Source organism: Bos mutus, chromosome 15 (genome assembly GCF_027580195.1).
Source record: "Bos mutus isolate GX-2022 chromosome 15, NWIPB_WYAK_1.1, whole genome shotgun sequence".
Lineage (NCBI taxonomy): Eukaryota > Metazoa > Chordata > Mammalia > Artiodactyla > Bovidae > Bos > Bos mutus.
This window is the reverse complement of record NC_091631.1, coordinates 78892479-78903962: the sequence shown is the minus strand read 5'-3', so window position 1 is coordinate 78903962 and position 11484 is coordinate 78892479. Positions and strand designations below refer to the sequence as shown.

At 38.1% G+C, this 11484-nt stretch overlaps 1 protein-coding gene across 1 annotated transcript; it reads right to left on the bottom strand.

The window, feature by feature from the left end:
• Positions 1–1404: 1404 nt before the first annotated feature.
• On the bottom strand, positions 1405–4047 carry LOC102282925 (olfactory receptor 4C13). Its single transcript, XM_014479086.1, has 2 exons — positions 3825–4047; positions 1405–2117 (listed from the first exon to the last, which is right to left on the bottom strand). Exons 1-2 carry the CDS (start codon positions 4045–4047, stop codon positions 1405–1407), a joined length of 936 nt encoding a protein of 311 aa, XP_014334572.1.
• Between the last annotated feature and the right edge of the window lie 7437 nt (positions 4048–11484).

Below are 11484 nucleotides of genomic sequence, written 5' to 3'. Positions count from 1 at the left end.
ATTCATTGCTAAGATTATTGACAATGCATTTTTGACCCTTGCTGCCACTGAATACTGCCAGGGTCCTGCCCCGGTTGGATTCAGGGATTCCCTCAGGATGACGGCGTCGGTGATTAGAATAGCTATAGCTTAATTAAGTATTAATTAGATATAAAGAGTGGTTAAATAGCGATAGCTCAGTGAGAAAATTCAGTGGAGAAAAGAGGCTGAATAACTTGGTTTATGTGGAAAACCAATAAAACTCCAAGACAAGGAATTTGCACCACGTACGTAGGCCACAGGTGTCCTTCTGTTCTCCTGACGGAGAGGAGATGCTAAGGCCTCCCCGGTCAGATCTTAGAAGCCCAGGCAAAATTAATAGGCTTGACGAGCCTCCACGCTCCAGATGGGAATTCAGCCAGAAGGTGAGAGAAAGAACGACATGGGGAGACCAAGCTTCGGTGAGCAAGGCCAATAGCTTTATTTTCAACAGGGGCTTTTATACCCTAAGTTGCACATAGAGGATAATAGGGGGTGTGAAATCATGCAAAGTCAGCAGTCTTTGATCCTTATCAAAACCAGGGTTTCTTTTCTGCAAACTTATCGTATACAAATGGTTTAGGTGATTTACATCATCTTCTGGCCAGAAGGCCTGTTAACATTTTATGACTCTGACAAAGGTTTGTCAACCATAAGACTTATTTTCTCTAAGAGTAATTATTTAAAGTTTGGTGCCACCCTCCAAAGGTGTTAGATAAAGTTGCATTCCTATAGGGCAAAGGTGCAGTGGGTTTACAACAAAGGAAAGAATTTATTACCTTAAAGGTCTAAAGTTGTTAACACCAAGGCCACTACTTATTTTTTCTACATACCAACTATATTAATTAATACACTTCCAAGGATACAATACAAGGGATGTGGAAACTTGGCAGCAAGCATTGGCTCAACAATGAAATCTTCTACTAGTTCTATTCTGACAATTTCTAACTCTCTGAGAGGCTCTATACTATTTGAATATCTTAAGCTTCTTAAGGTTCGGAGACTGTAAACAATCGTATGTGTAGCTGTAGGAATCCGAGTAAACCTGTCAGGCAAGTTAGAGAGCCATCTGAGGGGTTTGTGAACTAAAACACTCTTGTCACGCCCAGGAACTTTATTAACTGGAGCTGTCAGTTAACTCTTTTTCAGAGAGGGAGATGGTGGTGGGGGACAGCCCCCCATAAAGTCAGAGGTGTAGGTGAGAGAACAAAACAGTAAAGTAGGCAGACTCTGGTTTTGGGGGTAGATGCTCGAGAATTTCCAGGGGGACTCCTGAGGCTCGATCCTGCCTTTGTGTATGCCGGCCTCCTTCCTCATGACTTTTGCCACAGGCGGAATTCCTCATGCTGGCTCCTGGCAGAATACATGTTAGGTTCCAATCATATTTTATGATTCATCTGAAATAGCTTTCCTACTATACAGTTTCCTAATAGTATTTTTCATCTGAGTATTTCTCAAAGTATAGATTAAAAGATTTAACATGGGAGTTATCATAGTGTAGAATACAGACACTGCTTTATCAATAGGTAAAGTAGTTGCTGGTCTCAAGTATACAAATATGCAGGGCACAAAAAATAGGACCACAACTGTTGTATGGGAGACACAAATGCAGAGAGCTTTTTGCCTTGCCTCCAAGCTCTGGGACCTTAAGGAGTGCAGAATGACCACATAGGAGCCAATCAAGAGAAGGAAATTTAACAGACAGAGGAAACCACTGTTGACAGCAACAAAGAGCCCTGGAGTATTAATACAGGCAAGATTGAGCAAAGGATTCAAGTCACACATAAGGTGATCTATGATATTAGGGCCACAAAAAGGTAATCTGAGGATGTAGATGATCTGTATGAATACATGAAGAAAGCCTGCTACCCATGACACTCCCGAAAACAGGTGACATACTCGACGAGTCATGATGCTTGTATAGTGCAAGGGCTTGCAGATGGCTATATAGTGGTCATAGGTCATCACAGTAAATAGGATGACTCCAGCATCTCCAAAGAAATGTTCCCCAAAGATTTGGGTCATGCACTCATTAAATAGAATGGTCTTCTTTTCATGGAGTAAATCTACTATCAGTTTAGGGGTATTGACAGAGGAATCATTTCAGCACAGTTCAGTTCAGTCGCTCGGTCATGTCTGACTCTTTGCCACCCCATGAACTGCAGCACGCCAGGCCTCCCTGTCCATCACCAATTCCCAGAGCCTACTCAAACTCATGTCCATCAAGTCGGTGATGCCATCCAGCCATCTCATCCTCTGTCGTCCCCTTCTTATCCTGCCCGCAATCCCTCCCAGCATCAGGGTCTTTTCCAATGAGTCAACTCTTCGCACGAGGTGGCCAAAGTATTGGAGTTTCACCTTTAGCATCAGTTCTTCCAGTGAACACCCAGGACTGATCTCCTTTAGAATGGACTGGTTGGATCTCCTTGCAGTCCAAGGGACTCTCAAGAGTCTTCTCCAACACTACAGTTCAAAAGCATCAATTCTTCAGCGCTGAGCTTTCTTCACAGTCTAGCTCTCACAACCATACATGACCACTGGAAAAACCATAGCCTTGACTAGATGGACCTTTGTTGGCAAAGTAATATCTCTGCTTTTCAATATGCTATCTAGGTTGGTCATAAATTTCCTTCCAAGGAGTAAGCGTCTTCTAATTTCATGGCTGCAGTCACCATCTGCAGTGATTTTGGAGCCCCCAAAAATAAAGTCTGACACTGTTTCTACTGTTTGCCCATCTATTTCCCATGAAGTGATGGGACCAGATGCCATGATCTTCGTTTTCTGAATGTTGAGCTTTAAGCCAAATTTTTCACTCTCCTCTTTCACTTTCATCAAGAAGCTCTTCACTTTCTGCCATAAAGGTGGTGTCATCTGCATATGTGAGGTTATTGATATTTCTCCCAGCAATCTTGAATCCAACTTGTGCTTCCTCCAGCCCAGTGTTTCTCATGATGTACTCTGCATATAAGTTAAATAAGCAGGGTGACAATATACAGCCTTGATGTACTCCTGTTCCTATTTGGAACCAGTCTGTTTTTCCGTGTCCAGTTCTAACTGTTGCCTCCTCACTTGCATGCAGGTTTCTCAAGAGGCAGGTCAGACGGTCTGGTATTCTGATCTCTTTCAGAATTTTCCACAGTTTATTGTGATCCACACAGTCAAAGGCTTTGGCATAGTAAATAAAGCAGAAATAGATGTTTTTCGGGAACTCTCTTCCTTTTGCCATGATCCAGCAGATGTTGGCAATTTGATCTCTGGTTCTCTCAAAGCCGCAGACTGAACCTTTGCAGGATTCCAACCCCAAATTTCCAGCCAGCTAAAAATGAATGGAACAACATATCCCCTATCCAGATTCCGGGCTCTCAAGATCTATAAAAAACATGACTGAGCGACTAAGCACAGCACAGCATAAATATACATATATAATTGAATCAAGTTCAGGGGTGGTGGTGGAGAGGATATATCCCACGTCCAAGGCAAGGAGCAGTGGTTGCGCTTCACTGGAGCAGCTGTGAAGAGATACCCCACGTCCAAGGTAAGAGAAACCCAAGTAAGATGGTAGGCACTGAGAGAGAGCGTCAGAGGGCAGACAGACCGAAAACACAATCACAGACAACTAGCCAATCTGATCACACAGATCACAGCCTTAACTCAATGAAAGTAAGCCATGCCAGGTGGGGCCACCCAAGACGGATGGGTCATGTTGGAGAGGTCTGACAGAATGTGGTCCACTGGAGAAGGGAATGGCAAACCACTTCAGTACTCTTGCCTTGAGAACCCCATGAATAGTATGAAAAGACAGGAGTGGCAAGCATCAATAAAGGAGAGATAGGCCAGGAAATAGTGCATAGGGGACTCCAATAATGGGCTGGCAGTGATGATGACCACAATGAGCACATTTCCTACCACAGACACAATGTAGATGACTAAAAACCCAATAAATATGATTTTCTGGGTTTTTTTTTTTCTTTTTTGATTCTCTGTGAGCCCCAGTAGAATAAATTCAATAACATTATTCTTATTCTCCATATATTTCATGGTATGCATAGTTACATTACTTGAAAAAAATCACTTTTTCTTAAATGAACCTTGAAGTTATTAACATAATAAGTTATATGTCTGTAGACACAACTGAGCGACTGAACTGAACTACTGAAATCTGAACACTTATGAGATTTTCTTTTTTTTTTTTATTTTTCAGATAGGAAAAAATGTTCTATTTCCTTGAAAATTATTCACATTATCTTCTGGAGCAAGGTGATGTTTATAGATTTGAGGAACTTAGTAAACATGGGCAGGAGATTTTTTTCTGCACCCTTCATCATGTGAGATGCCTCAGAGCCCAACATGAAACAGACGATCTCAGATATAGTGACAGCAAAGTCTGAAAAGAGTAGAAAATAGATGTAAAGGCTATAAATGCAAGCCAAGGATCTTGTTTTCTTTATTCTTGGTTAATGGGAAACCAGGAAAAGTAGTTGAGAATTTGAGTGTGGGATGAAGAAGGATTTGAGAAAGAGGGAATTTTAGATATGTATCTAATAAAGATGTTTGTATCACTTAGGTAAGGTGTACTGAACTTCTGTAAGGTGATAAAAGATAAATAATTTCCAGTGTCAGACTATTTATAGTAATTGAAATTGTAGCAGGATATTTATGATGGAAAGGTAATAAAGTAATACAGGAGCTACTATAATCAAATGACAAACACTTTGCCTAAATCCAATAACTTTATGATAGGTAATAAATATACTTTTAATGATTGATTGAAATCACCATAGCAAGACAGCAACCTTTGTAGATGCTATTATTTCATCCATTTAGCACATGAGGAACAATCTCAAATAAAAATGTTGGCAGTAATGTTCAGTTCAGTTCAGTTCAGTCACTCAGTCATGTCCGACTCTTTGCGACCCCATGAATTGAAGCATGCCAGGCCTCCCTGTCCATCACCAGCTCCCGAAGTTCACTCAAACTCACGTCCATCGAGTCGGTGATGCCATCCAGACATCTCATCCTCTGTCGTTCCCTTCTCCTCCTGCCCCCAATCCCTCCCAGCATCAGAGTCTTTTCCAATGAGTCAACTCTTCACATGAGGTGGCCAAAATATTGAAGTTTCACCTTTAGCATCAGTTCTTCCAGTGAACACCCAGGACTGATCTCCTTTAGAATGGACTTGTTGAATCTCCTTGCAGTCCAAGGGATTCTCAAGAGTCTTCTCCAACACCACAGTTCAAAACCATCAATTCTTCAGCGCCTAGCCTTCTTCACAGTCCAACTCTCACATCCATACATGACCACAGGAAAAACCATAGCCCTGACTAGATGGACCTTTGTTGGCAAAGTAATGTCTCTGCTTTTGAATATGCTATCTAAGTTGGTCATAACTTTCCTTCCAAGCGGTAAGCATCTTCTAATTTCATGGCTGCAGTCACCATCTGCAGTGATTTTGGAGCCCAAAAAAAATAAAGTCTGACACTGTTTCCACTGTTTGCCCATCTATTTCCCATGAAGTGATGGGACCAGGTGCCATGATCTTCGTTTTCTGAATGTTGAGCTTTAAGCCAACTTTTTCACTCTCTTCTTTCACTTTCATTAAGAGGCTTTTTAGTTCCTCTTCACTTTCTGCCATAAGGGTGGTGTCATCTGCAGATCAGTAATGTTAACTGTCATATCACCAAAAATTTAATCAACCCTTAATTATGCTCCAAGTGATTTTTCGAAGCTGTTTTTTATTCTCATTATAAACCTATGAAATGATTGATATTATAATTTATGCTTATTTTATACATTAGGAAATAGAAACAGAGACGTTAAGGATCTTACTCAAGAACAAGCCAAGATTAGATTAAACACCTTAACTTCTTTTTCTTCCAAATATTTTACACACATGCTATAGTGTGATGTTATAGCAAACAATATTAAACTAATAAACTCCTTTAGATATGACCATAATAATTATAGCTATTTAATATTGCTTCAGAGGCAAGTATATTTGAAACAATTTCATCAACAGACACAACAGACACATCAAACACACATACACACAATATTATAATACTCAAATATTAATAAACAAACTATGATTAATAACTATGCTTCATTGAAAGTTCTTTTTATCTTTGTTCCTCTCTCACCATATTTCTTGTCTCCCCAGTTCCCTTGCAAAGCATGGTCCCACAGACTCCTCTTGAAAAGTTGAAAATAAGAATCCTGCTGGTGAGATATATTGGCTTGAGAATCAGGAAGACCAGATTAGAATTTGACTTTTTCCTACTAGCAACTTCTTGACCTAAGGCACATTTCTTGGCATCTTATATCCTTGTTTCCTCTAACAGGTGAGAAACATAGGGTCCACCTCACAAAGGATAAGAATCCTTTGAGGAAAAAGCTATATGAAATTATCCCTCACACAGCTATGGATGCACAAAGGACCCTCACTTCTTTTCATGACTGTCTACACACCCATGTGATAAGAATTGACATTTCGAGCAATAAGACAGAGAAATATTTAGCCATACAAGAAACCAAGGAAAAATCATTTCCTATTTTACTTTCAAAGAAGCCACAGAGATCTGTATCATTCATAGCAGTTAATTTCAGAGAGAGTTATTTGGGTTCATATTTGGATTAAACAAGTTATAATTAATATGATTTAATACATTTATGCCATTTTGTCTGTGAAGTGTATTTAAATATTGTTTTCATTCTAATAGCTACTCTTGATTATTAAATGAATTGTCTCATAACACACAAAAAAAGCCTATTGTTAGCCTAGGTCTTGCAAATTTCTTAATCTCTATGAGCCTCAAATTTTGCCCAAGTCAAATTAGGTTAATGATATTTACCAGCTATCTTTTGATGAATGGGGTGAGGATGACATGTGCTGATACTCTATATGAAAATTATTGAAACATAATGATAAAAATGTATGAAAAGTAATAGTCTTTTTAATTTTTAAAGTAACAATCTTTAATGAGCATCAGCACTATTTTTTAAGTGTTTTTTTTTTTTTAACTTACTTTCTGTACTTAGATGATCTTACTGATATTTGGGGCTGTTCAGAACTAATCCCATCTTCAAATTGACATCCTCTTTGAATAAGTAACTCAATATAAAAGATATGACATATTCAGAAAGAGACTGTAGTCAGTTCAGTTCAGTCACTCAGTCGTGTCCGACTCTTTGTGACCCCATGAGCCGCATCATACCAGGCCCCCCAGTCCATCACCAACTTCTGGAGTCCACCCAAACCCATGTCCATTGAGTTGGTGATGCCATCCAACTATCTCATCCTCTGTTGTCCCCTTCTCCTCCTGCCCTCAATCTTTCTGAGCATCAGGGTCTTTTCAAATGAGTCAGTTCTTCGCATCAGATGGTCAAAGTATTGGAGTTTTAGCTTCAACATCAATCCTTCCAATGAACACCCAGGACTGATCTCCTTTAGGATGGATACTGGTTGGATCTCCTTACTGTCCAAGGGACTCTCAAGAGTCTTCTCCAACACCCACAATTCAAAATCATCAATTCTTCTGTGCTCAGCTTTTTTATAGTCCAACACTCACATCCGTACATGACTACTGGAAAAACCACAGCCTTGACTAGATGGACCTTTGTGGATAAAGTAATGTTTCTGCTTTTTAATATGCTGTCTAGGTTGGTCATAACTTTCTTTCCAAGGAGTAAGTGTCTTTTAATTTCATGGCAGCAATCACTATCTGCAGTGATTTTGGAGCCCCCCAAAAATAAAGTCAGCCACTATTTCCACTGTTTTCCTATCTATTTGCCATGAAGTGGTGGAACTGGATGCCATGATCTTAGTTTTCTGAATGTTGAGCTTTAAGCCAAATTTTTCACTCTCCTCTTTCACTTTCATCAAGAAGCTCTTTAGTTCCTCTTCACTTTCTGCCATAAGTGTGGTGTCATCTGTGTATCTGAGGTTATTGATATTTCTCCTGGCAATCTTGAATCCAACTTGTGCTTCCTCCAGCCCAGCATTTCTCATGATGTACTCTGCATATAAGTTAAATAAGCAGGGTGACAATATACGTACTTGACATACTCCTTTTCCTATTTGGAACCAGTCTGTTGGGTAATTCAATATCAAATCAATAGTACAGAATTATTTTATGTCTAAATATTTCTTTCTAGCCTACAGAAAACCCAAGACTTGAATTTAAAATTAGTTTATTTGTAATGATATGTAGAAATGATCTTCTATACATGGCTATGATCCCATAGGCAGGAGGCAGAATACATAGTGGAAACACATTCAAATGAGTCATTCCATCCTTGATGAAGCTTGTTCTGAAGATGTGAAAAATAACCACACAAAAAGGCTTTTTTTTTTAACCTACAATTCAAGGATATTTAGTCAGGTTGCCATAAAAGATCAAGGACGTTATCTTGTAGCTGCTATTTTCTCTCCCAGAAGTTAATTATTTCCTTTGATGGAAAGACTTTGTCTTAGAAAGAGATACTCTGGAGAGATGTGTTCAAGAAACACTTATTAAGAATAAGTGGGGGAATTTTAGTCTCTGTTATTGTTATTGTTGTTTAGTCACTAAGTAGTGTCTTACTCTTTTGTGACCCCATGGACTGTAGACCTCCATGCTGCTCTATCCATGGGGTTTCCCAGACAAGAAGACTGGAATGGGTTGACATTTTATTCTCCAGGGGATCTTTCCAACCCAGAGATTGAACCCGAATCTCTTGCATTGCAGTGGCTTCTTTATCACTGAGTCACCAAAGAAACCCTTTAGTCCCTGTCCTTGGAACCAAAAACATGAAAGCTTCTTCTATCAAAACTTGGATTTCTTAGAATGGTCAAAGTTATGTGAATATCAATAATAGAATAATTCCAACCTGGGGGCCTCAGATATAGACTCAAATTAGAGAAGGTACTTCTTTCTTACATTAAAATTTTTCTGAGAAACTAAATTTGATTGCTTGAGGACTAGAACAGTGAGGACAAAAAATTAATGCTAGTCATTTTAAAGTGTGTGTGTGAGTGTGTGTGTGTATTTGTGTGTGTTTGATCATTTGTGTCCGACTCTTTGTGACCCCGTGGACTGTAGCCCACCAGGCTCCTCTGACCATAGAATTTTCCAGGGAAGAATACTGGAGCATGTTGCCATTTCCTACTCCAGGGGATCTTCCTAACCTAGGGATATAACCCCTGTCTCTTGCATCTCCTTCATTGGCAGGTGGATTCTTTACCACTATCCCACCTAGAAAACCCATTTTAAAGTACTTATCCATAAACCTATTACTCACATTCATCAGAGGGCCTATGAAAATAAACAGAAACTCTAAAAGGCTCCCAATAAATTATTTCTTACAATTATGTGATGGCTGTCATGGAAGTGAAAGTGAAAATCCCTCAGTCATGTCCAACTCTTTGTTGGACTCAGTCCAGAATACTGGAGTGGGTAGCCTTTCCCTTCTCCAGGGAATCTTCCCAACTCAGGGATAAAACCCAAGTCTCCCACATTGCAGGTGGATTCTTTATCAGCTGAGCCACAAGGGAAGCCTGTCATGGAAACCTAGGCAATATTAAAAATGAGGAATGATATTTAAACCACAAAAAGAGAGTTCTAATTTCAAACACATGAATTGTTCCACATTCTTGCCCTTGCTATTTTCCTATTAGTCATTCTAGGAGGTATGCAGAGATAAATTACTGAGGATATAGTTTGTTTTCCTGATTAGTGGAAATTATTGGAAATTAGACTAATTTCCAAATTAGTCAATTTGCTGAACATTTAAAAATACTGTTATTGGCCATTTATGTATCTTCCATTTTAAATTTCATTTCAAGCCCTTTGTAATTTAACTATATGTATGAACATTATATTATATTCAATGATTTACCTATCTCCTTGTGTCAATACCACACATTTTTTTAAATCACTGCTTTATAATGACTTCAATTCAGATAGAAAAAGTTCTCCAACCATGTTTCTTTTTCTTTCTTTCTTTCTTTCTTTCTTTCTTTTTTTTTTTTTTTGATGCTGATTTTCTACTACACATTCATTGTTTTAAACTTCTATTGAAATATAGTTGATTTACAATATTGTGTTAAGGGCAAATTAGTTGATACTGTTTTTTAATGGCCTAACACTTAATTTTGTAGATATTCATGTATGCATGCTGAATAATAGGATTCTTTGGTATAGGTACTATTTTATTTATGCATCTATATTCCCATAAATTTTTCTGTTTAGAATTTTTATATACTTTATGATTTATTGCCAACTTTATTTATCAATAATTTAAAAAGTAATATTGAAAATTTCTACAGTGATGGTGGATTTATGTTTTCTTCAGGTGGATGTAATTAACTTTGATTTATGCTTTTTCAGGCTATATCATTAAGTACATATACGTCAGTGTCATGTAGTAGGTCAAAGCTGGAGGCACATGTTATGATTTAAGGGGAGTTTTGTAAGAGATTATTTTCAAGATATGGACAGATGGAGAAAAGCCACAAGGAATGTGCAATATCTTGGGACTAGCAAGAGCTGAATATGTTAGAGAACAGTGGGTGTCCAGAAAGGGTGAAGAGAAGCAGAAACAAGCAAATATATATATATATATATATATATATATATATGATTATATATATTATTTTATAATATATATTTAATATATATATTATTTTTAATAATATAAAATATTATTTTTATTTTTAAAAAATAATATGATTTTTATATTTTAATATATTATATTAATATAATATAATATAATACTATTACATAATAGTATTATTTTTTAATGGAAGGATAATTGCTTTACAGAATTTTGCGGTTTTCTGTCATGCATCAACAAGAATCAACCATAAGTACGTCCACATCCACCCCCTCCAAGACCTCCCTCCCATCCCCCTCCCCACCGCACCCAACAGCCTGACACAGAGCCCCTGTTTGAGTTCCCTGAGTCAAACAGCAAATTACCACTGACTATCTGTTTTATACATAGTATTGTAAATTTCTATGTTACACTCTTCATACATCTCCCCTTCTCCCTCCTCTCCTCCCAGCTTGTCCATAGGTCTGTTCTCTATGTCTGTTTCTCCATTGCTGCCCTGAAAATAAATTCATCAGTGCTGTATCTTCAGATTCCATACATATATGTCAGTATTCAATATTTACATTTTTCTTTCTGACTGACTTCACTCAGTATAATGAGCACTAGTTTCATCCACCTAATTAAAACAGATTCAAATTTGTTGCTTTTTATGGCTGAGTAGTATTCCATTGTGTATATGTACCACAGCTTTTTTATCCACTCATCAGCTGATGGACATCTAGGTTGCTTTCACGTTCTAACTATTGTAAATAGTGATGCAGTGAACATAGGGGTACATATGTCTTTTTCAGTTTTGATTTCCTCAGGGTATATGCCCAGGATTGGGATTGCTGAGTCATATGGTGGTTTTATTCCTAGCTTTTTAAGGAGTCTCCA

Excerpts from the sequence above, each read along its gene's own strand:
- LOC102282925 (XM_014479086.1), bottom strand. The coding sequence starts at position 4,047 with ATGGAGAATAAGAATAATGTTATTGAATTTATTCTACTGGGGCTCACA. Across the intron at positions 2,118-3,824 it reads CTCCTTTATTGATGCTTGCC|ATTCCTCTGTCAATACCCCT; the intron begins ACTCCTGTCTTT and ends TGTGCTGAAATG.